The 23,977-nt window shown below is 37.7% G+C and overlaps 1 protein-coding gene across 3 annotated transcripts in view; it reads right to left on the bottom strand.

The window, feature by feature from the left end:
• FRY (FRY microtubule binding protein) overlaps window positions 1–23,977 on the bottom strand; it is a 263,906-nt gene that overhangs the window by 91,805 nt on the left and 148,124 nt on the right. For all 3 annotated transcript variants that reach the window (XM_047078564.1, XM_047078572.1, XM_047078581.1), the window contains exons 20-29: window positions 23,208–23,294; window positions 20,761–21,020; window positions 19,901–20,090; window positions 19,160–19,284; window positions 16,440–16,497; window positions 15,031–15,122; window positions 14,557–14,729; window positions 12,846–13,006; window positions 11,690–11,800; window positions 7,652–7,806 (exon numbers count right to left, since the gene is read on the bottom strand). In XM_047078564.1, coding sequence (XP_046934520.1) covers window positions 7,652–7,806; window positions 11,690–11,800; window positions 12,846–13,006; window positions 14,557–14,729; window positions 15,031–15,122; window positions 16,440–16,497; window positions 19,160–19,284; window positions 19,901–20,090; window positions 20,761–21,020; window positions 23,208–23,294 — 1,412 coding nt within the window. The remainder of the gene's footprint in view (window positions 1–7,651; window positions 7,807–11,689; window positions 11,801–12,845; window positions 13,007–14,556; window positions 14,730–15,030; window positions 15,123–16,439; window positions 16,498–19,159; window positions 19,285–19,900; window positions 20,091–20,760; window positions 21,021–23,207; window positions 23,295–23,977) is intronic.

Raw genomic sequence — 23,977 nt, 5'->3', positions numbered from 1 at the left:
CCATTTGGGCATTTCCTCTGCCCCTCATTCTTTTGCTGTTTATTAGAAAAAGGGAAATAGCTCTATTTTTGTTTAAAATTCAATATTGTTGCACCCAGATAAATGAACACACAAAAATGTATCTCACGTAAATAGATTTTAATGATAACCAAATAAGAATGGAAAGAACAGAAGATATCTCTACATTTCTCAGTAGCTCACTGATTTAACATTTTCATTCAATCCATTTAAATGTGGTAAACACCCAACATATACCAGGAACAATTGCACAGCACTAGCGATACTAAGTTAGTAAGGCTGGTCTGTTCCTTTAAGGGAGACTTGGTGTTTAGTTGGGGAGATAATCTATACCATCTAGTTATGATGGGAGTAGCCACAGCATGCTAGACAATCCTGATGAGGGATATCTACACCAGACTTGGTGTTAGGGAAGGCTTTTCTACGGAGGAAACAAGTAAACTGAGCTCTGAAGAACCAGGAGACATTAGCCAGGCTATGGAAGGGGTCATATGGGGGAGTGTTCTAGGCAGAGACAACTGCATTTTGAAAGATTACGAGAATGAAATGGGAAGATCCCTTCTGTAAAGGAAAGAATCTCTGTGTAGCAGACTGAGTGAAAGAAGATGGGACTAGGGTGGTAGGTGGGCTCAGAAGCTTATGAACTTCATCTTAAAAGTTATGGAGATCCTACAGGATGTTCAGTAGGGGAGTGAGGCAATGACACTGATTTTGAAGAACCACTCTGAGTTTTGCGTGGAGAAGGAATTTGTAGGGGGGTCGATATCGGGAGCTGTTACCATGGTCCAAAGGGGAACTGATGAGCGTTTGAATTAGGGCAGTTATGATAGAGACAGAAAGGAGGGGATAAGATCTAAAAACTACAAAGGAGATAAAATCATCAGGATTTGGCAATTGATTGTATGCACGGGACAGGAGCTGGGGGTGGAGGCAGAAACACAGGGAGTAGGTTATGTGGCAAATAGCAGTATAATCAAAGGGAAAATGGAGCTGAAATTCATTTCATTTTCTTGCTATACAATACTCTTTAAAGATGACTTTTTTTTTTTTTTGCTGTGTGTTTTTTCTTATAGTGGAAAAGAGATCATGAATAGAAAACCCTTGATAAGATAAACAATTAGGGAATAGTTCATAGCTAGTGAGTGACTGACATTTATTTTGAGGCAAACTTCAGAAAGCAGAAGATGGCTTGGGGGTGAAAAAAGGATATTTTCACTTCTTGTTTTTGATATTACTCAAGCTTAATTTTTCATCTCACTACTAACACGTGAATACAACTTTCTTTAATTTAATATAATTTAATTTTAATTTTTTAAGGTTTATTTATTTTTGAGAGAGAGTGTGAACAGGAGAGGGGCAGAGAGAGAGACACAGAATCCAAGGCAGGCTCCAGGCTCTGAGCTGTTAGCACAGAGCCCAAAGTGGGGATCAAAGCCGCAAATCATGCGATCGTGACCTCAGCTGAAGTCAGACACCCAACCAACTGAGCCACCCAGGCATCCCAATACAACTTTCTTTTAAGATTCAAGCAACACCCATGGCCAGAAGATCTGTTCTGAAGATGGTTCACTCATAGAGCTGGCCAGTTGGTGCTGGCTGTTGCTAAGTACATCGAATAAAATGTGGAAATGCCCATTTCCTTTCTCTCCCCCACTGTAAGAGCCACTCACCCTTTTCTAAGTGTACATATAAATATGTGCCTCTAAGTACCCCTCCCCATTACACAGGATTTTAAACATAAATGTGATTATATTACCTATGTGTATTATTTGGAGATTAACTTTTTCCGTGAATGAGGCTTATCTCAGTCTACTTAACAGCTGCCCAGGATTCCGTAGTATGGTCATACCATCAGTAACCAATCTCGCCGTGGATGCCGTGGTTTGCCACCTCGATCCCCCTTTCAGGACTGAGGCGTTCAATCTTCCAACTAGCACTGGAGGTTGAGATATTGGGCTGAACTGCCTTCAGCCAAAGAGGTCTGCCTAGGCCAAGTTTGTGCCAATTCCCAGCAGCAGCCCCTGTGGGACTGGCTGAGGTCTCTTTTCCTCTGCCCAGGCCTACTTCCTTCATTTCCCCATAGATTTTGATTCCAAGGGCATTCCCTAATAAATGTCCTACACTCACATCTTCACCTCAGAGTCTGTTTCCTGAGGAATCCAACCTTTGACACGCATTAACAGACCCTTCAAGGTTATTTTCATTTTTTCGCTGTTATAATGTCACAGACTCCAAATGTGCAAGTATTTCTTTAGAACAGATTTCTAGAAGAGGTAATGCAGGATCAAAGGGAACATTTAAAATGATAGCAGATATTGCCATATTGCCCCCCAAATGGCCTTACTAATTTGCACTCCAAAGTGATTACTTTTCTAGAACTTGTATTTTTATTTATTTTAAAAATCTTATTTATGTATTTATTTTTTATTTTGAGAGAGAAAGAGAGAGAGAGAATGAGTGTGGGAGGGACAGAGAGAGAGGGAGAGAATCCCAAGCAGGTTCCTTGCTGTCAGTGCAGAGCCCAATGTGGGGCTCGACCTCACGAACCGTGAGATCGTGACCTGAGCCGAAATGCAGAGTCAGATACTTAACTGACTGAGCCACCCAGGTGTCCCTAGAACTGTTATTTTTAAATAAACACAAAAAGCATGAGGTTGGTTTGTCAGATGAGAAACTGGGGAAAGCCTCCCACACGATGGTGGTGAGGACAACGAAGAACGATGAGTAACATTTATGTTGTGACCTGCCTGCTCTGTGCTGGTTACTCTGCCAAGGCCTTTACCTAGATTTGCTACTTAATCTTCACAACAAGCCTGTGAGGCTTGGAGAAGTTAAGCACTTGCCCAAGTTCATGTACAAGTGGTGGGGCCCAGACTGCATCCTGGATAAGTCTGACTCCAAAGAATTAACTTATCCACAATGCTATCAGCCTCCGAGACAGCCTCCAATTGCACATTTCATTTGGAGTTCTAACAAACTACAAGATCTGGAGCTATGAAACTAGAAAGAAAGCTCTGTGAGCCCCACAGTGGCAGAGATGTCTTACCTATATTGCTGCCCCTGATACTAAGATTTAACATATATGCATCTTTATATAAAATAATACTGGATAATATTGCTGGATCATTGGGGATTTAAAGGCAGGAAAAGGGAAGGGAAAGCCTCCCTCCTACGCAGGGCTATGCACTTGACCATGTACTCAGGGCATTCAATTAACTGCTTAGGGCTGAGCTATGGAACGTATGGAAAACAACATTGAAAGAAATAACACATATAGAAAATGAAAGAAACCTAGGGATAGAAAAAATTAGAGACATCTCAAATGAGTGAAGGAGGACAAATAAAACATTTGTACTTAAATGTTTAAAATAGTCTTAAGGGCTATTTTGGTTAAGTGTCCGACTCTTGATCTCGGCTCAGGTTATGATGTCATGGTTCAGTAGATTGAGCCCCATGTTGGACTCCGGGCTGACAGCGCAGAACCTGCTTGGGATTCTCACTCTCTGCCCTTCTGCTACTGACACAGGCACATGCGCGCGCACACACACACACACACACACACACACACTCCCTCTCTCTCAAAATAAATAAATAAACTTTAAAACAGGCTTTCACTATTAAATTATTCAACAAAGGCAGTGGAAAGGTAAAAGAAAAAGACAGCTGTGGTCATTTGGAATAAAAATCAAGTTGTAAAATAAATATGAAAGGCGATATTGTTCAGAAAGTGATCCAAAAAATAAAACTGTTTCTCCAGCCCCTCCCCCCTCCCCCCCCCCCCCAATCTAGAAGAGAGGAGATTTTGAAGAATTTGGGAACCAGCCACCAGTTCTGGCTTATGTAGGACTAAATGACAAAGTTCCGGATAACTTTGAGGTATTCTGGAGAGAGACACATTTTATGAGTTAGTGGAGGGGATTATATCATAGCTTTCTGCTTCCAATAGCTATTGAATAATCAGAGTGTTAACAGAGTGCTTGCTATGTGCTAGGCCATAGGTCAAGCGATTGGTTTTGAACTTCACAAACATCTCTTATGCTCAGATATACAGATCTATGTGTAAGGAGTTGATCAGATACACTGTAATTTATTTACTCATTCCCCTATTAACAGTCTTTAGGTTGTTTTTCATTGTTTTAAAATACAGCAGTAAGCACACCGCATGCATTTCTTTCATGGTCACAATTACCGAGGCTAGCATCTACCATGTTAAAAAAATAAATAAAAGATTGGTTTTATTTAATCTTTACCCCAACTGTGCTATTGTTCCCATTTTACAAATGAGTAAGCATTTGTAGTAACTTGCTCAGGAGCACACAGCTTGATTGGAGGCAGAGCTAGAATTCAAACTCAAGACAGCACATTTCCTGAGTCCAAATTCCTAAACTCTCTGTTCTCTTGAAATACTCTAGCTGCTGACACAACCAAACAAGCTTTTGCATCACCAGCCAGGGAGCGTGACTGGGATTCATGACCCATAAGCTTCCCTTGTCTTCCTTGGTAATAGATGATATTCCCTTAAGACACGTGAGACATTTACTTTTAATAATTGAAGTTCGCCAAGCCTGATTTAAATTAGGAAAGGTTGATGAAAAGTTACAGGCAAAACAGACGTACAAACAGCATTGGAAACCAAAACCACCTCCAAAAATAAACCCAACAAAATTCTTTATAAATTAAAATTTTGACCTTCTACATGATTCTAAAACACTTACTAAATATATTTTAGGAGTATGTTGGATGGTAAGAGTAAAAACAATAGAACCCTTCAACCAGTATTTAATTAAAAGTGAAGAGAATTTCATTGAGTTAAGCTAGTAACTGGAAATGACCTCCACTTTTAATCTAAAGCATACTATTTACTTTGATTTAGAACGTTAGAAAGCCATTTAATCTCATTCTCAATTTCTTTCTCTGTTCCGTACTGATATAATTTGGAGTTGTGGGGAAATTAATAAGAACACACACAGAAGTCAAATAGTTATTTGAATTAATGCTGCCTGACAGCATTTTCTCTTTTCTTTGGTGCTAAATTATAGTACTGAGCGGCATTTAATCATTTTTAATCAAATATAAAACATATTTTATAAAAAATTCTCCAGAATTAATATTATCAGGTCTACCATCACTTTCTACTTTTATCCTCACTTCTCCTGGTCCTATTCAAGATCCATGCTGACTTCTAAATCTCTCAATATCACTAGATATATCAAAATTATAGTTACCGTTTCAGTTTTGAATAAGATTCCAGCCAGTTCACAACATATGTACATGCGCACACGCATACACACACACACACACACGAGTCCTCTATAGATAGAAAAGAAATAATGTGAAGAAATATTTTTCCATTATCACAGCTGATGAATAAAGGGATCGACATAATAACTACGCAAAATGGCTAATTCCCTCTTCTAAAACCAAAGAAAATTTTAATCAAGAGCATTTTTAAAAAATGTTCAATCTTTGAGGTTATTAGGTATTTTATAGTCAATTGTATATTGTTCCTTAGTAAATGAGTCTGCTTATAAACTGTCACATTCCTATAAAAATAAATCCAGCATATGCTCATTTCTATTTGAAAAGGAGGAGGTAATTCTTGACAAGAAAGATTCTTTGCTTTAGAATACGTCTTGTAGGAATTACTGTACAGGTAATTTGTTTGTGAAGGTTAAAATATGACCCACTTTATGTATGACTTTTTAGGAACGTATTATTTCATAACATATGATATTTAGTGTTTTTAGAGGCAAACTTGCAGAAAACAAAGCAAAAGCTAAAACATTAGAATTGGTTTCAAAAAAAGTACTGAAAACCTAAGTGCAAAACTTAAGATGTCCAAACAAATCTAGAGGCTTATCTAGACTATGCAGACTGAGAATTTATGGGGAGAGAGAACAAATTTAAGTCACAGCTGAAATTTTAAATTTTGAACGTGCCCCATGGTGACAAATGGCACAAGGGTTGGCTACCTTCTTGGCCAACAGGCTGAGGCCATGGAGCTGCCCAGTCCTCAAACTTCCCTGCAGGATAGATGAGTGTCATAAATGTAAGCTGATACGCAAAGTTTGTCTAAGAGAGCAGAATAGTTCAGAAGGAGATCTTAAAAAATCTAAAATGGAGAGTTATACAATCTAATATTTTTGTGACTGGAGGTATTACTGAAATCGAGATTATTCTGCTAAATTCATAGATATTTGTTTGTGTTCCTTAAGGAAAAATACCTAGACTCATTCAGAGGAATGCAGTATAATATTTTATGAGATGGCCATGCAATGAAACAAATTTGACTAGGATGGTTCAAATCCAGTTCACTGGGAGAAAGGCAGCAAAGAGAGGTAACTCTTATTATTTTCATTTTTGTCAAAGGGATCTATGGTCCAAGTCATATTCTAAATATATTTTCTTTTTTTTTCTAAATATATTTTCAAAATCAAAGAGTCATGTGAATAAAAATTTATTTTTAGAATGTCAAAATATCTGAAAATAAAAGCACACTCTGGAAAAAGATTTTTTTTTTGGCAAAAAAGTGCTGTTTTGGTAATATTCTATAGGAGTAAGTATTATTTCATAATGTTAACAGAGCAAAGTAAAATGATATCCAACCAGGCAGCTTAGATTCAATTCATCTGCTGTAACTTTTATAGAGATTAAAGTATATAATAAACATTCTACTACTAAGTTTATAGAAAATGAAAGCTTTAGGTGTGAAATATTATCTACTATCTTTATAAATGAAAGATAAAAATATAAAGAGACACCTCTCTCTTTAAATAGCATGTCCATTTTAAGGTTTATTGAAAGTAGATGTCTCTAATATTCTGTTCTTATTAATTTAGAACAGAATAGGTTGTACTAGGTCAGAATTTGAAACTAATTCACTTTTATTCCCTTCATCTGGTAGCTCAAGATAGTTATTTAAAATGCAACATTTAATTAAGAAGGGAAGTCGATAGTCTATACGAGTCTTTTCAAAAATAAACTTGAGCTGCCATCTCTCAGTTTCTAACACATAAGCTCTTCCTTGGGAATAGCTATGCACTTTGTGGTCTTCATTAACCCTTTCATCTTAGCTATGAAATTGTTTCAATGAAATAGTGAAATTATTTCACTCAGTAAATTACAGTGCTGAACAACTTCACTGAGGGACTAATTTATATAACTAAGGAGGGTGGTTTTACAAGTGTAATCTAAGGAACCCACGGTGTCACATTTTCTTTTTTCTTCCTTTCTGAAGTCCTGGCCAAGAGAGAGATAACATTTTAAGGTTGCTTCCTGGATTTAGTTTGGTCTCAGGATGGCTGAAGGGCTTATAGTTCACATCTGTCACAAACATTTCTAGAAATTCCTTTAATGTATCTTGTTTTTCATTTTCAAATTTTGTTCTCATGCTTCACTGTGAATTTCCAGGCAATTAAAAAGATGGATGGTACCACTCCAAATCACTCTTCTGGAGGATGAGAAAAGTCAATGTAGCTGCAGACTTAAAGGGAGCGGACTATCTACTGGGGAAATATTGGCCATTTTGTATTTCCTTAGAACTTACTGCTCTCACGTGTTCATCATCATGGAGAACAACCTTCATTGTACTTGCCACTGACCGTACCTTTCACTTCCAAGACCACATACATACCTGCTTCCACACACAGTTGCGATGGCTTTGAAGCAGCCGGATGCAAGCTGGTAGGAACCTGTGTAGCATCGGTCAATCGCCCAATTAAAAAGATTGATTTGGTCAGGATTAAGTTCCAATAGCAAGACGACAACTTCACAGCCAAGCTGATGAACCTGAATACATGGAGAAAAGCAATTATTCATGTCTAGTGAAAGATTATTCCAGAGAAAGAAACAAAATCATGTCTGCCCAATATAAAGTGGGTAACATGAAAGTGGAGACTGTGTATTCATCTTAGTTTTCTTTTAAAGACTTTATTTTTAAGTAATCTCTACACCCAACGTGGGGCTCAAACTTACAACCCCGAGATCAAGAGTTGTGCGCTCTACAGACTGAACCAGCCAGGAGTCCCTTTATCTTAATTTTTATTCCATATATTTTACTTTAAGAGGATGCAATGTTGCAACTGAATATTGAAATATATGTATAAACCAAATTTGACTCTGTGTAAATCCGTCAGACAGGGTCCACTCATTCTTGATTTTTAATTCTGAAAAGATAATGAAGACTGTTGGCAATGTTTCTTCATTGTATTTAAAATATTTTTGAAAAGTACATGTATTTGGTTGAAAATTAAATATACAAAAGGATGGCCTTTATGCATGCAAGTCTTTTGAGGAAAAAAATCAGAATATGTTTATGGGGCTTGATTACTAAATATACCATGTAAAATTTAGCTGGCAATATTTTAAAAAGAAATGTAGTATTAATAAACTCTTCTAAATCAGAGACTTTCATATGAAACAATCATCATACTAGATAGAATTAATGAGATCCTTTATTGACGGTTCTGGAAGCTACTGTCAAATACTGGATGGTCACACCTGTCCATGAGAAGCCTAGTGCGTGGAGGCCATATTCCCCTAAGAAAGTAACATTTTCCTGTTTCCTTCTGTTTCCTTCTCTTGCCAGTTGCAACGAGGGGGATAAGAAAAGATTCTGGGTTTTTGTTTTTTTTTTTCTAACCACAGGGTGTGGGCTAAGATGGGAGTAATATTCTAGTTGGATGGTTGAACATCATCAACCTAGTTCCCCACAGGCTTTAGTAATTAGCAGCAGATAAAAGTTAATGACACTATTAAAAAGGACTTAAAAATACCATTTCATTAAAAAGTTGGTTCGACTTGAAAGAAAATCAGCAAGTTTTTAATTGAGCTTTAGAAACTTTATATCGAAGTATAAGATACATAGTATACAATTAGTTCATAAGTAAATGATGAGTTACTGTAACCGAACACACCAAAGTGAACACAGGAAGTAGAACACCAGATTGATTTCCTGCACCACGGAAGCCTGCCTTATGCATTGTCCTAATCACTAGCCTCTCTCTTCTTTTCCAAAGTAACCACTATTCTGACTTCAACAAGTGTTGGTTAGTTTGGGCTGTTTTGAACTCTATGCAAATGGAATTATATTGCCTATAATTTTGTGTGTTTTCTTGAACACAACTCATGTTTGAGAAGCATCTATATTCACTCATTTTCACTGTTACATTCTAATATATCTTTACTTCACAATGTATTCATTCTATATTGACAGACATCTGGGTTGTTTCCAGCTTTTGCCTTCATAATACTGCTTTGAATAATTTTGTACATGTCATATGTTGCACGTACTGGAAACTTATTTTATAAAATATATATTTGAGTAAAACTGCTGGGTTTTAGGGCATACTATGTTCAACTTTAGTATATAATGACAATCAGGTTTCCGAGGTGGTTATGTGGATTTCTACTCTCTGTAGCATTGTGTGAGAGTTCCTGTTGTTCTATTTCCTCATCAACATTGTCAATCTTTTCAGTTTTCACCATTCTGGTGGATTTGAGGTAGCATCTCCTGTGGTTAGTTTGCATCTCTCTAATTACTAATGAGCTTGAGAAACTTTTCTTATGTTTATTGGCCAAATAACCTCTTTTGTAAATTTCTTTAAGTCACTTGCTCATTTTTCTATGAATGTCTTTATCTAATTATCTGTAGGGATCCTTAATATACTCCAGATAAGAAGTGTTGGTTTTATGTTGCAAACATCTTTCACTCTGTGGCTAGCCTGTTCACAGCAGCCTGTTCTGAGCATTCTAATCTCAGAGAATACTTTCAATATTCACTATATGGTATGATTTTTATTATAGGTTTTTCTCAGACACCCTTTATCAAACTAAGAATGTTCTTTTTATTCTTAATTTTGATAGGAGTTTCTCTCATAAATAAATGTAGAATTTTATTAAATGCTTTTTCTGCTTCTATTGAGATGTTTGTGTATTTCCTTCTTGAGACTCTATTAATATAATTAACATACTAAGGAGTTGATGGATATTTGAATATTGAACCAATCTTGCAGTTCTGAAAAAATGCCAATTTGATCATGATGAATCGTCTTTTTATACATCACTAAATTTGATTTTCTTATATTTTGTTTACATTTTTGTATCTATACTCCTGAATAAAATTGCCTGTTAATTTTTTTTTATCCTGTTAAATCCCTGGCAGGTTTTAGTATCAAGGTTATGCTGGTCTCATAAAATATTTCCTCTTGAGCTGTTTTCTCTCTAAGGATTTTGTATATAATCAACGCAATTTGTTCCTTAAATGTTAAATTCATCAGTAAAGCTATCCAAAGTTTTCCTTGTGAGAAGACTTTGAATTACAGATAAAATTTCTTTATTACTTATAAATTCTATATCATTGATTTGCTGCTCTGCTTCATCCATCCTAACCATCATGGCATCCATTCGAGATTGTATGTTGGTTGTAGCATTTTTAATTTTGGCCTGATTACATTTTAATTCTTTTATCTCTGCAGAAAGGGATTCTCTGGTGTCTTCTATGCTTTTTTTCAACCCCAGCTAGTATTCTTATAATTGTGGTTTTAAATTCTAGTTCAGACATCTTAATTTTATCTGTGTTGATTAAATCCCTGGCCATCATTTCTTCCTGTTCTTACTTTTAGGCTGAATTCCTTCATCTTTTCATTTTTGAGGAAGAAAAATAATTAATAAAATAAAATAAAAAATAAAAATATTAAAAAGAAACCAGAACAAAATCAAAGGAAGTTAGATCTTAGGTGTGTTTCAGTCTGCTTGTTGAGAGACGCTACCAAAATTTCTTGCTCATGTTTATTACTTAAATGACTATTCAGATTTTTCTTTTCTTCTAGGGTTGTGTTTTTGTTGGGAATTTGTCTATTTTATTTAAATTTTCAGGTTTATTGGCACAAAATGTTCATATATTCCCTTTTATTTTCAACATCTACCATTTGTAGGGATGTCCCCTTAATATTTCTGATGTTAGTGAGACATGTGCCTTCTCTCTTTCTTGATCAGACTTGCCAGGAATTAATTTTATTAGTCGTAATAAATTCAACTTTTGGCTTAAATTATCATTTCTATTTTTTCTCTTTCATTAATTTGTGCTTTCATCTCCATTATTCCCTTCATTGCACTTGTTTTCAGTTTAATATGCTATTCTTTTTATAACGTCTTTAGATGGATGCTTAGGTCATTGGTTATCAGCCTTTTTTTTCTTTGTCAAATATATACTTAAGGCTATACATTTCATTCTAAGCACAGCTTTATTTACAGCCCACAAGTTTAGTATATATTATTTTTGTTATTCTTCAGTTAAAGATATTTTTTAGTTTCTATTGTAATTTGTTCTTTGACTCACTAGTTATCTGGAAGGGTGTTTTTTAATTATATTTTTATTATTGATTACTAGCTTATTATCACTGTGATTAGAGAAATAGTCTGTGTCATTTCAATCCTATGAACTTCACAGAAACTTGTTTTAGGGCCCAGTTTATAGTCAACTTTGGTGAATACTTTTTTTTTTTTTTAATTCTGATGCATCATAGTGTAATATGAATAACACAAAAACCTATACTTCTGTGGCTGATACATGCAGAGATTGTGCTGTGAACAATGCTTCTACACTCTAGTAACCTGATCAGGTAGAACACCTAAGACATTTAAAAGCAATGTATTTTTGGCTAATACTTACTCGTAAATCTTGACAAGCCAGAATGTTGTCAAGCCACTTATATAGGTAGCCATCGGGGGAAAGGCCCACATTGTCAAACACAGGGCCGCAACACAACACTGCTGACATTGCCTGATAACAAAACAACCAAATGTGTGCATGAAACTTGGAATGATCTAATAACACGCAAGTGACTTAACAAAATGTAACTACCAGATTTATAGGTGATGAGGGTCTTTTAAAGCAGTTATTACCATAATATTTTAAAGTATTCCTTACTAGATTCAATAAGAAGGACCAGATTCCCAATTTTGGATTTTTAAATAAGAATTAAAAGCCATAAATTTAACTCCACGGACATATAATTTTATGATTAAACAAATCTTTACAACAAAAGAGTAAGATACTCAAAACAAAATGGCCATTTCGCAGTATTTTTCCTTACCTTCCGTGATTTCAAGTGAATAAATTCTGCTTATAAGGTAAATACAGCTTTTCAAATTTTGCTTTGATGACAAATATTTAACCAATGTACTAAATTGGCAAACTATGAAAAATGTGGAAATAAATAACATGATTCTTAATCAAAGGAAAAAAATTAAGAATATAAATTTAGTTACTCAGAGAAGGAGAGGAAGCAAGGGAATGTAAGAATGATTAACTTTGTAATTACTAGGTCCAAATGACTATGAGGGCCATGGTTTAAATCAGCTAGCTCCACTGAGGCAAAAGTCAACTGGTACGTGATCAAACTTCCATATATATGACAGAATTGAAACACAGTTTTCTAAATGTAATTAGGCTGCAAGGAATCATGCTTCTGAAGTTTTGAAACAGTTAGTAGTGTGGAAATTTATTTTTGGAAGTGTTTCAAAATGGAAGACTAAAAAGGGAATGTGGCTCTTGGTAGGTTCTGAACTTGAGGTAACATATATATCTTTTTTAGGTTGTATGTTAATGGACAAGACAGCTACTAACAGGGTAAATAAGCAAATCCATGTGGTTCTCATACACTAGATAAAAGTAAGAGCTGGGACAAGTTTTGTATTTTGAAACCCAAACCTCAACCCAGCTGAGAAACCAACTGGAGTATTTACATATTTACACAGCCATCTATCTATGGGGAAAGAGACCATCGGGCCAACGTAAGTCATCCACTGAGACAAAGGTGCCCTACCTTTAATGCGCAATACTGGTATCGTGTGATTTGATGATTTCTATCACTGTAGCGGTCGAGAGGGGTGAACATAATGCTGAAGGGTCCTGCCCACTGGCTAAACAAGATGAAAAGATGATGCCTCAGGCTTTGCTGGGGGAACAGAAATCTTCGGTGGTGAACTGGAGAGAAAAACAGAGTTAGGAGTCGGCTTGACTGAAAAGTATAGTGAATACACTTTATGTCACTATTATACATGATTCCTATGTTCTGAGGAAAGCAGTAATTTCATTTCCTAACTTGAGTCTTCTGTAATGAAACATGGATTTAAGAAGTCAAGCCTCATTTTCTCTCTACATGTGTGGTCTTCCTGTTCCTCACACTGGAGTCAATGGCACCTTGTCCAGAGCGGGAAGCAGAGGAAAAAAGTGGACTCACAGACCCTGCTTTCTAATCAATGTCTAGCAAAACTGCAACCCCTTCCACTCAGTTACTGATTACATATCAAACATCCTCTCAACTGCTGCTGCCTGTGAAATACAATGTATATACTGTCTATTTTAAATTTTTTTTTTTCAACGTTTATTTATCTTTGGGACAGAGAGAGACAGAGCATGAACGGGGGAGGGGCAGAGAGAGAGGGAGACACAGAATGGGAAACAGGCTCCAGGCTCTGAGCCATCAGCCCAGAGCCTGACGCGGGGCTCGAACTCACGGACCGTGAGATCGTGACCTGGCTGAAGTCGGACGCTTAACCGACTGGGCCACCCAGGCGCCCCCTGTCTATTTTAAACAAACGTATTTTAACGGAAGAAGTCAACTGAAATCTTAATTTAGGGTCATCTAAGATGAGGAACATTGGCAAGAAAAAGGTTTTACAATCTCAAAACAATGATAAGGTAGAAACAGTTGAGTTGTGGCTTTTTGTAATTATGTCAAAACTTTTTTTTTTTTTAAGTTTATTCATTTCGAGAGAGGGAGGGAGAGAGAGAGAGAGAGAGAGAGCGAGCATGCAAGCAGGGGAGGGGCAGAGAGAAAGGGAGAGAGAGAATCCCAAGCAGACTCTGCACTGTCAGAGCAGAGCCCAATGTGGGGCTCGAACTCACAAGTCATGAGATCATGACCGGAGCCAAAATCAAAAGTCGGTCGCTTAACTGACTGAGCCACCCAGGCGCTCCATATGTCACAACTTTTAATTACAGCAATTAATTTTTACACCAAACTGGCCAGCTACTTTTATTCTCCATGCTTTTATTAGATGAAAAGTTTTCATACCCATACCCACAGTTTGCTCTGTGCAAAAACCTCTCAATAATCTAATTTATTAGCTGTATAGAATCGGAGAGTGAAGAGAAGGCATACTGTGGAGACGGATCACATGTTCACAGGTTAGCACAATAAGAAGAAGAAATGAAGCCCTTGTGAATGCTCCCCCTGAATTATTTCCTTCCTATGAATTACATAGATTCATTTTTAGATGGGAACCAAAACAAAGAATAGAAATAATGACAAGAACAAAGCCAAATTTCATTCCTATTGTTCCCTTTCCAACTCTGTGCTGAATTACCACAATCTGTTCTCATGTGTATTTCCAAGTATTTCAAAGTAAATGAACGATCCCATCTAAGACCTGCACACAGGCCAGTAGGATTAAAGAGGAAAAGCCCAGTAATGAGAAACACAAACGGTCTGTCAGGCATGAAAGGAAATCCGCAGTGATGCATCCCTGTACCTGGAACACACTGAATCAAGTTGGCGACCATCGCACTAAAATGTGCCCGGATATCTTTAAGAATTTCAACTTCTTTATCATTTTCGGCTTCTAGAAGCATGCGGGTCAGGTCCACATATTCTAAGAACAAAGCTCCAAGGGCTAACGTATCCCGTTCCAAGGCTCCATTTGTGCTGGAATAATAAAAAAGAAATAAAGCTTTCAGATGACTGGTCTTTACATCAAAGTAGTACATGCTTCATGGAAAATAAGATTCACTGTCAGAACTCACACACTAAATTTGTTCTTGACCTACGGGCAGTATAAATCGAATATGCACAAAAACAACAATACGCTTTTTTGGACGTTTCTGAGTAAAAGTTAAAGGTAACATATTAAAAAAAAACAAAAGAAAGAAAGACAGACAGAAAGAAAAAAAAGACAAAAAGACCAGTTTGGTGAGGAGAGATCAACTCATTAGAACCTTAACTTTACCTGTCACTTATGACGCCAGCATCAGCCAGCAGCTCGAAAATTCGAAGTAGTTGTAGCCTTAACAAATCCCGCCGTTCTCGGCGTTTTTTGTTCTGTGTAGAAAAAGGTAATACCATTTATGAACGTAGGTAAAACAATAGCTTTGCTTTGAGAAACTGTATTAAAGAAAGGCATAATCTAGACATGACTTTTCATATTTTTGAGAGAGAAAGAGGGTACAAGCTGGGGAGGCGCAGAGAGAGAGGCAGACACAGTATCCAAAGCAGGCTCCAGGCTCCGAGCTGTTGGCACAGACCCCGATGTGGGCTTGAACCCACAAACTGAAATCATGACCTGAGTCGAAGTCAGATGCTTAACTGACTGAGCCACCCAGGTGCCCCTGGGTTTTCAATTTTCTAAACACAAAAGACAAGGGTGTTTTTCTTTCTTCCAGATCCTTAGAGAAAATCTTGCTATTATAGGCTATAAAAGAAACAGATCCTAAGTGGGTCAGTAAATATTTATAAGGTGGCAACGTTGAGAACTAACCAGCCTCAGTTACTAGATGCTTCTGGCATCTATGGAAAGACAGAGGCATGGAAACAAGAAAGGGCTAGTGGACACGAAGAATCCCACCAATTCTGGTCATTCTAAGTCACACTGCTAAAATTTTTGCTACTTCTTGTATCTTATCTACTATATGGGAAGCTTCTTTTTCCATCTTCTTCTTTTTTTTTTTTATCCTGCTGTGTATAAATTTGTCCTTTCCAGAGTTCACTTCAGGAAAGATAATTTTGAAGAAAATCCTTCCTATGCCAGATCAAACAAATAATATTCTTTTTTTAAAAAAAAAAATTTTTTTTAACGTTTATTTATTTTTGAGACAGAGAGAGACAGAGCATGAACGGGGAAGGGGCAGAGAGAGAGGGAGACACAGAATCGGAAGCAGGCTCCAGGCTCTGAGCCATCAGCCCAGAGCCCGACGCGGGGCTAGAACTCACGGACCGCGAAATCGTGACCTGAGCTGAAGTCAGATGCTTAACCGACTGAGCCACCCAGGCGCCCCAAACAAATAATATTCTTGACCATTCAACTCCTCGTAAAAAATAAGCAAACCAACAAAAACATTCAATCAACTCAAACCTCCTACAAAAGAATGTAGTATTTTAACATGCACATGACCATTTAGATTGTTTGCCTTCATGAGTTTAGAACACAGAATCTTTTAACAGAGGAACCGTATTATGCTAAATATTCAAATACTGAACAATACTAAAAATAACAGAAGTTAAAATATTAAGATTCACTATTAAAAGCAGGCTGGGTGTTTGTATTTTTTTTTTTTTTAGGGGAAACCATTAAGTACGATCTAAATTTATAACGTTGACCACATGAACGGAGGTATTAAGTACTTAAAATAAAAATATTACCTCTGGTCTTCGTTCCAGGGCTTCTTTCATTAATGGATGGAGTTCTTCCACCAACTCTCTATGGAGATAAAGGTTGGCATTTGAAATTCACTATTATCGACACCAAGTTTATCACCAAATACATGCATTTAGTCCTAAACCATGTTCTTTTCTCATTTTGCTTCTGACATCAACCGCCACCTGGCCTTTCCGTTTCTTAGTCACGTGGGGAACTGGAACTAGGTGTTGGCCTGTACTTTGTGTTACTGGTCTTTATCCCAGTGTTATGTATATAATTTGGGCTCAATGCATGTCTGTTGACTTGATTCTGATTTACTGTTCTGGAGACCCTGATGTTGAAAATCCCCCTCTAAACAGTTAAACAAACAATGTATTACAAGTGGTGATTACATTCAAAGCACTTTACTACAGGCAGTGGGGATGAAGATAAAATCGAGTCCTTCACAGAAGACATTTTCATCTTTCACCCATCCCCACGATCTCCAGTTCTCAACTAATTATTTGTGTTCTTTGGGAAATAACTTCTGAACTGCTATGTCAAGACAGACAAATTAGAAGAGCTAGCCTGTGGCTAGGTATTTTGTGTATAGTCTGTCTGTTCGATGCCTGAACACCTTGCAATATTCTGCAGTCTTCCGGTGGGATAATTTGTGCTCTTAGACATCATCCTCCAGGGAAATCCAAAGTCAGGAAGGTAAACTTTGCGGCATTCTGTGCTGAGAGACAGAACACTTGGACTCCATTTCAGATTTCTCTAGCACAGATGCTAGAGAAATTTCTTCATCAAAGAAATGGAAATAATATTAATGACCTCCTTCAACTGCAACCATTTACTGAATATTTATTACGTACATTTTTACATTTGTAAATGTAAATAATTTGTGCTCTTAGACATCATCCTCCAGGGAAATCCAAAGTTAGGAAGGTAAACTTTGCGGCATTCTGTGCTGAGAGACAGAACACTTGGACTCCATTTCAGATTTCTCTAGCACAGATGCTAGAGAAATTTCTTCATCAAAGAAATGGAAATAATATTAATGACCTCCTTCAACTGCAACCATTTACTGAATATTTATTACGTACATTTTTACATTTGTAAATGTAAATAATTTGTGCTCTTAGACATCATCCTCCAGGGAAATCCAAAGTTAGGAAGGTAAACTTTGCGGCATTCTGTGCTGAGAGACAGAACACTTGGACTCCATTTCAGATTTCTCTAGCACAGATGCTAGAGAAATTTCTTCATCAAAGAAATGGAAATAATATTAATGACCTCCTTCAACTGCAACCATTTACTGAATATTTATTACGTACATTTTTACATTTGTAAATGTAAATAATTTGTGCTCTTAGACATCATCCTCCAGGGAAATCCAAAGTTAGGAAGGTAAACTTTGCGGCATTCTGTGCTGAGAGACAGAACACTTGGACTCCATTTCAGATTTCTCTAGCACAGATGCTAGAGAAATTTCTTCATCAAAGAAATGGAAATAATATTAATGACCTCCTTCAACTGCAACCATTTACTGAATATTTATTACGTACATTTTTACATTTAATCCTCTCAGTAAATATGTAAGATAGATTTTATAATTATAACAATTTTTCGTTTTTTATTAGATAGATATACTTCATTTTTATTTATTATAACAGTTTTACAGGTAAGGGAACTGAGGCCCAGAGACATTAAGTTTTCCGGACCCACGTGGCTAATAAATTGCACAATCTTACCCACCCCTAGGAATACTGAGAGGGCAAGATGTACGAGAACATATGTCCTTGGGAAAGAATGTTAGTTTCTTAGGTTCTTTGGGAAAGAATGTTAGGTTATTCCAGGAATTGTTTTCTTATCTTCTTGTAGTATATCTACGTGATTCTTTGTCTTAACTAGTTAACTAGTAAGTAGTAAAAACACTGGTGAGCTGACACTCCAGTATCAGAACTCACAATTACTTTTTATGAGAATAAAATCTAACTCTACACATGAACAACGTAACAGATTTTTTTCCAATTGCCTCTAAAATGTCTCATTAATCTTTAGTTTTCAAATAGGGTCTCTGGCAGATGCTTAGAGCTTTCCCTTTTCTCTCTACATAAAAAACTTGGGAATTTTACTGGTGCTTATATGCTTAGCTCAAGTCACCAGAGACAGCCTGAACTAATATTTTATGATGACTCTTTCAAAAGGCTTTGACACTGCCTCAGATGGAACGGTTATTTGATTAAAGGTGTGAAATGAGCCAAGAATCCGAGATATGATGGTTCTATTAAGGCAGATAAAGCACCTTCTGAAAAGATCGACTAGTGTAACAGAATACCCTTGAAAGAGTTCTATCAGTGCTTAGCCTTTGAGATCTGTTGCATAAATGGCTGATGAGCAGACCTCATTGTTTTGACATGAAAGCCTCTGAACAGTCTGGCTCTCTGGCGATGGGACACTGAATTACCTTCACTTACAGCTATCTAAAACCAATCTTGCAAACGAGATAAAATCTGAGATGGAAAATCAAAGCTGCAAAGGCGAAAGGGGAAAAGCGAGGCGGCGGTGAGAAACGCTGGCTACATGCACGTCAAACCACGAGGACACAAAGGAAATGGCACAAAGCCTATAAACCCCCCCAGGCACATGCCAACACGCAGACTCAAACTTGAGTTAAAAACAGGAACTACGACAACAGCAGTAGGAACGAATTTAGAGCAACTCATTGAGACTACCGTACCTGAAAACAAGGGAATTTGTTCTTCCAAATCCTAAAACTAAGGACTCTGTGATCTCAATGCCCTCTAGTCTCATCAAAGGCACCAACTGCTTTAACAGAACTCCCACCGATGGGGTGCCTATGGCCTGAAACAAGTTGATTAAAAGTGAAAAAGAGGTAACATGATAACCGATGCTTCCTTTAATCAAAGGATGATTCCATTATAACAGTTTCAAAGTACTAAACCACGTCCCAAAGCACTGCCATCATTTCAGAGAGAAAAAAAACAAAGACAGGCATAAATTTTAATACAGCACCATGAATGCATTTTTTTACCTGGGACACAAATCCTAAAGAATACTTTTATTATGTCTTTTTTTAAAATTAAATCTACAAACCCATTCTTAACAAGATCATGTAATGAAGGCATCGTTTCAAGGAGAATACTCAGCAAGGAGTGAGAGAAATGTGGTATGCAGGGCAGGAACCAAACCTCAGGGCATAATAAATGAATAAACCTCAGGGCACTCTATGGTCTTAACCAAGTTTCTTAACTTCTCTTAATCTTCAGTTCCCCACTTGTCAGGGAGGACTAATAAATTATGCACGTCAACGCTCAATGGAATTTAGAAATGTGTAGGATGAAAATCTGATCCCATATACTCCAGATGGCAGGCACAGTGCGACGTGCACTGTGAACTCTAGACAAACAAGCTAAAAAAAAACCTTACAGAATAATTCTTCTGAAGCATGTCACGTCACCTTGTTATCGTAGCTCACTGTACCATCAGGTGTGGTCGCCATTATTTCTGGAGTGGAAGCTCTTAAGTGTCCCGGGCTCATAATACTGGGTTTTGCAACTCCAAAACAAAGAATAAGGTAGTTTCTCCACAAGGTAACATAATTATCTCCACTGCCGGCGGTGCTGGTTTTCTTGGCATTAATTGGGCTACTGGAAGTACGGAGTTGAAAACAAGAGTGAAACTAAGTTCTGCATTTTAAATATCACTTGTTAAATAAAGACCCTAGGAAGTGCCCAAACACAGTTGACCTACTGCCCGTCAAGGATTGTCTATGCTGTTAAGAACTGTCTGGACAGGGAATGTCTCTATTGGATGGGAAGTTGAATAGAACTTTAAGACTGTTTTCACCACTAAGTTTCTGACAGTCTATAGTCAATCATATGGATTATTAAGGAAAAAAAACCCAAACAAACTAGTGCTAGGTAAGAGTTTTTGACTGGCTTTTATTCAATATTAAGAATTCTGTATTGGGGCGCCTGGGTGGCGCAGTCGGTTAAGCGTCCGACTTCAACCAGGTCACGATCTCGCGGTCCGTGAGTTCGAGCCCCGCGTCAGGCTCTGGGCTGATGGCTCAGAGCCTGGAGCCTGTTTCCGATTCTGTGTCTCCCTCTCTCTCTGCCCCTCCCCCGTTCATGCTTTGTCTCTCTCTGTCCCAAAAATAAATAAACGTTGAAAAAAAAAATTAAAAAAAAAAAAAAAGAATTCTGTATTAGCAAGTGCGGAAACCAGAGAGGATTATAATATGCCAATCTTTTAGATGACATGTAAATGTAAGAGGGCAAAAATGATAAACAAAAGAGGAAAACACAGTTCTCTTACTTTGGGTCCACCAGAGGCATGACCGACTGGAGCCGAGTGAAGGCATACGGCCAGGCGTAGCTGAGGGCTGTGGGGCAGTGTTTGGGCAAGTTCTCCTGCCGGAGGAAACTGAAGAGGCAGAGGACCCAGGGGTCTTTGACAGACTGAGCGAATATCCAGACATGGGAAGGGCTCTTCACATCGTAATGGCTATTGACCAGGACTGCATTCCACTCCACCAACCACTGGAGATCCACACTGTGGGTCAGCGGTAATGTGGCCTGCGGGTCCAAGAAGTAGGCAATGAATCAATGCTGCACTGCAAATTACACGTCCCCACCACGGCTGGGTCTAAATGCCCCTTCGTCCACAGTGCTCTTCCTGATTACCTCCCGCGACGGGCCAAGCTTTGAATCTGAAACACCCCTCTTGCTCCTGCCACATAGGATGCCCATTTGTAGCCACTGCTGTTTCTGATGCAAGACTGAAAGCAGTTCAAGTGCAGGGCTCAAGGACACAGGTCATATTTTGAACAGTTTTAATGGCACATAGCACTGTGCATTAGTACACCCAACTGCTCACCGAATATTTATTGAAAAATATACGGCCTGGGTTAAACTTGATCATGGATTTGCCATTGAAAATTCTTAAAAGTTATTAACTTCTAAGATTCACAAACGTGTTTTTAATCCCTGTCTTGGTAGTGTGGGCCTTTTAATGCCATAATCTTGTTTACCTCTACTTAGATTAAAGTACCTTGCCTCTGATTTAGGGAGATGGCTGAATGCAGTCCCTTTTATGAAGGGCATTTCACTGATGGTTTTGAGGTAAGGCACCTACTTATTCTTGACCTATGATATCAAGCCAAAAAAACCAATACGTTTGAAAACTTTTTTGCTGCATATCTCGTGCAAGTTCATATGTGTCATTCTCTTTTAAGTCCAGAATATTAAAGTTTGGGGAAGACCACATTTCAAATAATCTGGGCAGCTGTGCCCGGAGAGAAGATTGCCTTTATGACCGTCGGGCATTTAAAATGACCCGTTCTATCTGATGGGTCTACAGGTTCCCACGGGTCAGGTGCCACACTAGCAGCCTCAATGGTGAGCGGGCTTTAAGGGGGCACATCTTGAGCTTCAGAGTCAGAGAGGAGGTTCCAACAGCACCCCCACTCAGAGCTCATGACCTGGGAAGAGTCCTGAGCATCCCAGAGTCTCTGTCTGGGAGACATGAATTTATGACTTGGGAATCAGAATGCTAATCTCACCTGATCTTTTAGGTAAATTATGTGAGCTAAGGAATGTAGAAACATCTGGAACAAGGCAGGCACATTCTTCTTCTCCCCTTTCTGTGCATCTTCCTAAGTGAGGTACGGCTGCTCTAGCTACCCCTGGCTCAGGATTTTGATTCTGATAGACAGAACAAAATCACATGAACGAAATATAACCTGCCGACAAATAAGATACGTGTATATAACAATTAAACTCATCTCTTCCATTCCATGTTCAAACACATCGAATTTCGGAAAGAAGGACTATTCAATATCACTGTGAAAGTCTGTGCTGCTGGGCTTACTCGTTTGAGTAATGATCATTATTACTACGACCGTAAGCAAGGACAGGGCCACTAAAGGTAAGGATCTGTGCTCAGTCTCAGAGAAAAGACCATGAAAAGCTCACAAACACCTTCAGGCTCTGTATTCATTTATAGCTATTTGTGAAAAATGTTTGTATTCGTTTATAGCTATTTGACAATAATATACAAGAGGCATCAGCAATGTGGATTCTGCAAGCGGTCCCTGATCTGCACTGCCTCTTTTCAACTATTTAGCTGAAATTAATCCAGGTCCCCTTACTGCACTATGCTGATGAAAAAAAATAATCAGATAGTTAATATCAGTTTCAATTTCCCTTCAAATTTTTTCAGGAAATTAAAGTGTGCCAATATGCTCTCGAAAAAGAAAGAATCTGTTTGCATGGCAGATAAGGCTGTCCTACAGTCAGAGTCCAAGTAGGGTCAAGTGCCAGTCCTAATGCTTCTCTCTGTGTCACTATGGTGCTGCCCCTAAATATTTTTGTGTTTAGTACCTATGAGGGTTGAAAAAGATAATGTTAAAGCATGCTGTAAACTGTAAGGCACCATATATAAGTTACATACAGTGTTAAGCATAATAAATAAAGAGAACTAACTTTCTTAAAGAATCCTGAGCAATTATTCTTGAAATTGCAGTTTGCAAAATATTATCTATATTCCTGAGGCTCAAATTTTGTTTGAAATTTATCTGGATGTTTCCTCAGCTAGTATCTGAAAAGCCTGTCTTGTTTTCATAAGTACTGTTGTGTCAGTTTATTAATCTGACATAAAACCCCAGCATTCTGCCACAGCATTTTTCTTTGTCTGTCTTTGTCAGACAGATCCAGAGCTTGTACTTAAGAACAGTTAGGAATCAGGATCAAATGTGTACTTACCGAATCTGAAACTGCTACATGAATGAAACTTTCGAGAATAGAAGAACTTAGCTGATCCATGACATCAATCATAGGTCTGTCATCGTCCTGTATGAAGGGTCGGCAGTTACTCTCCATGGGAAAATGAATCCTTCCCACCCGCCCCACTGCCTTTGTTCAGGACACGAAGCAGAACAGCTTGCAAGATAGTGATAAGGGTTTTCTGATGGAAAAGTGAATGCCAAGATGGTGAAATGTGTAGATTAAATTCCCTGTGAGTCTGAGTTTAGTCTTTCAAGTTTCAGTGGAAGATAATTAGAGCTCTAACTTCACAGTGTACTGAAAAGACATATACTTGAATTTCAAAAAATCATGCGTGTACACAAGGATCTAAACAAACACTCGTGCCATACGTCATCCCTCAAAGTGTTCACGTTGTCGTTAATCTTAAGGAATGAAAGCCCCACAAGAATATGCTTTGCCGGACCACTAAAATGCTACATCCATAAGTCACTCATCAGCAAAAATAACTGATAAATTGTTGACTGAATTTTAGTTCCAAAGAAAGTGCAATGGAGACTGACCACATACTCTGCGGTATCTATGCTGTGTAAGCTATTTAGTAAAAGAAGCAAACTACAGGGTATAGGAGAGAGTATCTTACTGAAAATTCTTCTACACAAATAGCATATATACATATGTATATATATGGATATGTGTATGTTTGCCATCCTTTATTATAGAGAAGCTCAGAAATATCAAATTATTTACTTTAAAAGCCTTCAGGAAAG

The sequence above is a fragment of the Lynx rufus genome, unplaced genomic scaffold (assembly GCF_022079265.1).
Source record: "Lynx rufus isolate CCGP_SWC_20201006 ecotype Redwood Valley unplaced genomic scaffold, mLynRuf1.p SCAF_1, whole genome shotgun sequence".
Lineage (NCBI taxonomy): Eukaryota > Metazoa > Chordata > Mammalia > Carnivora > Felidae > Lynx > Lynx rufus.
The sequence above is the reverse complement of the archived record's forward strand: the minus strand, read 5'-3'. Positions and strand labels throughout refer to the sequence as shown.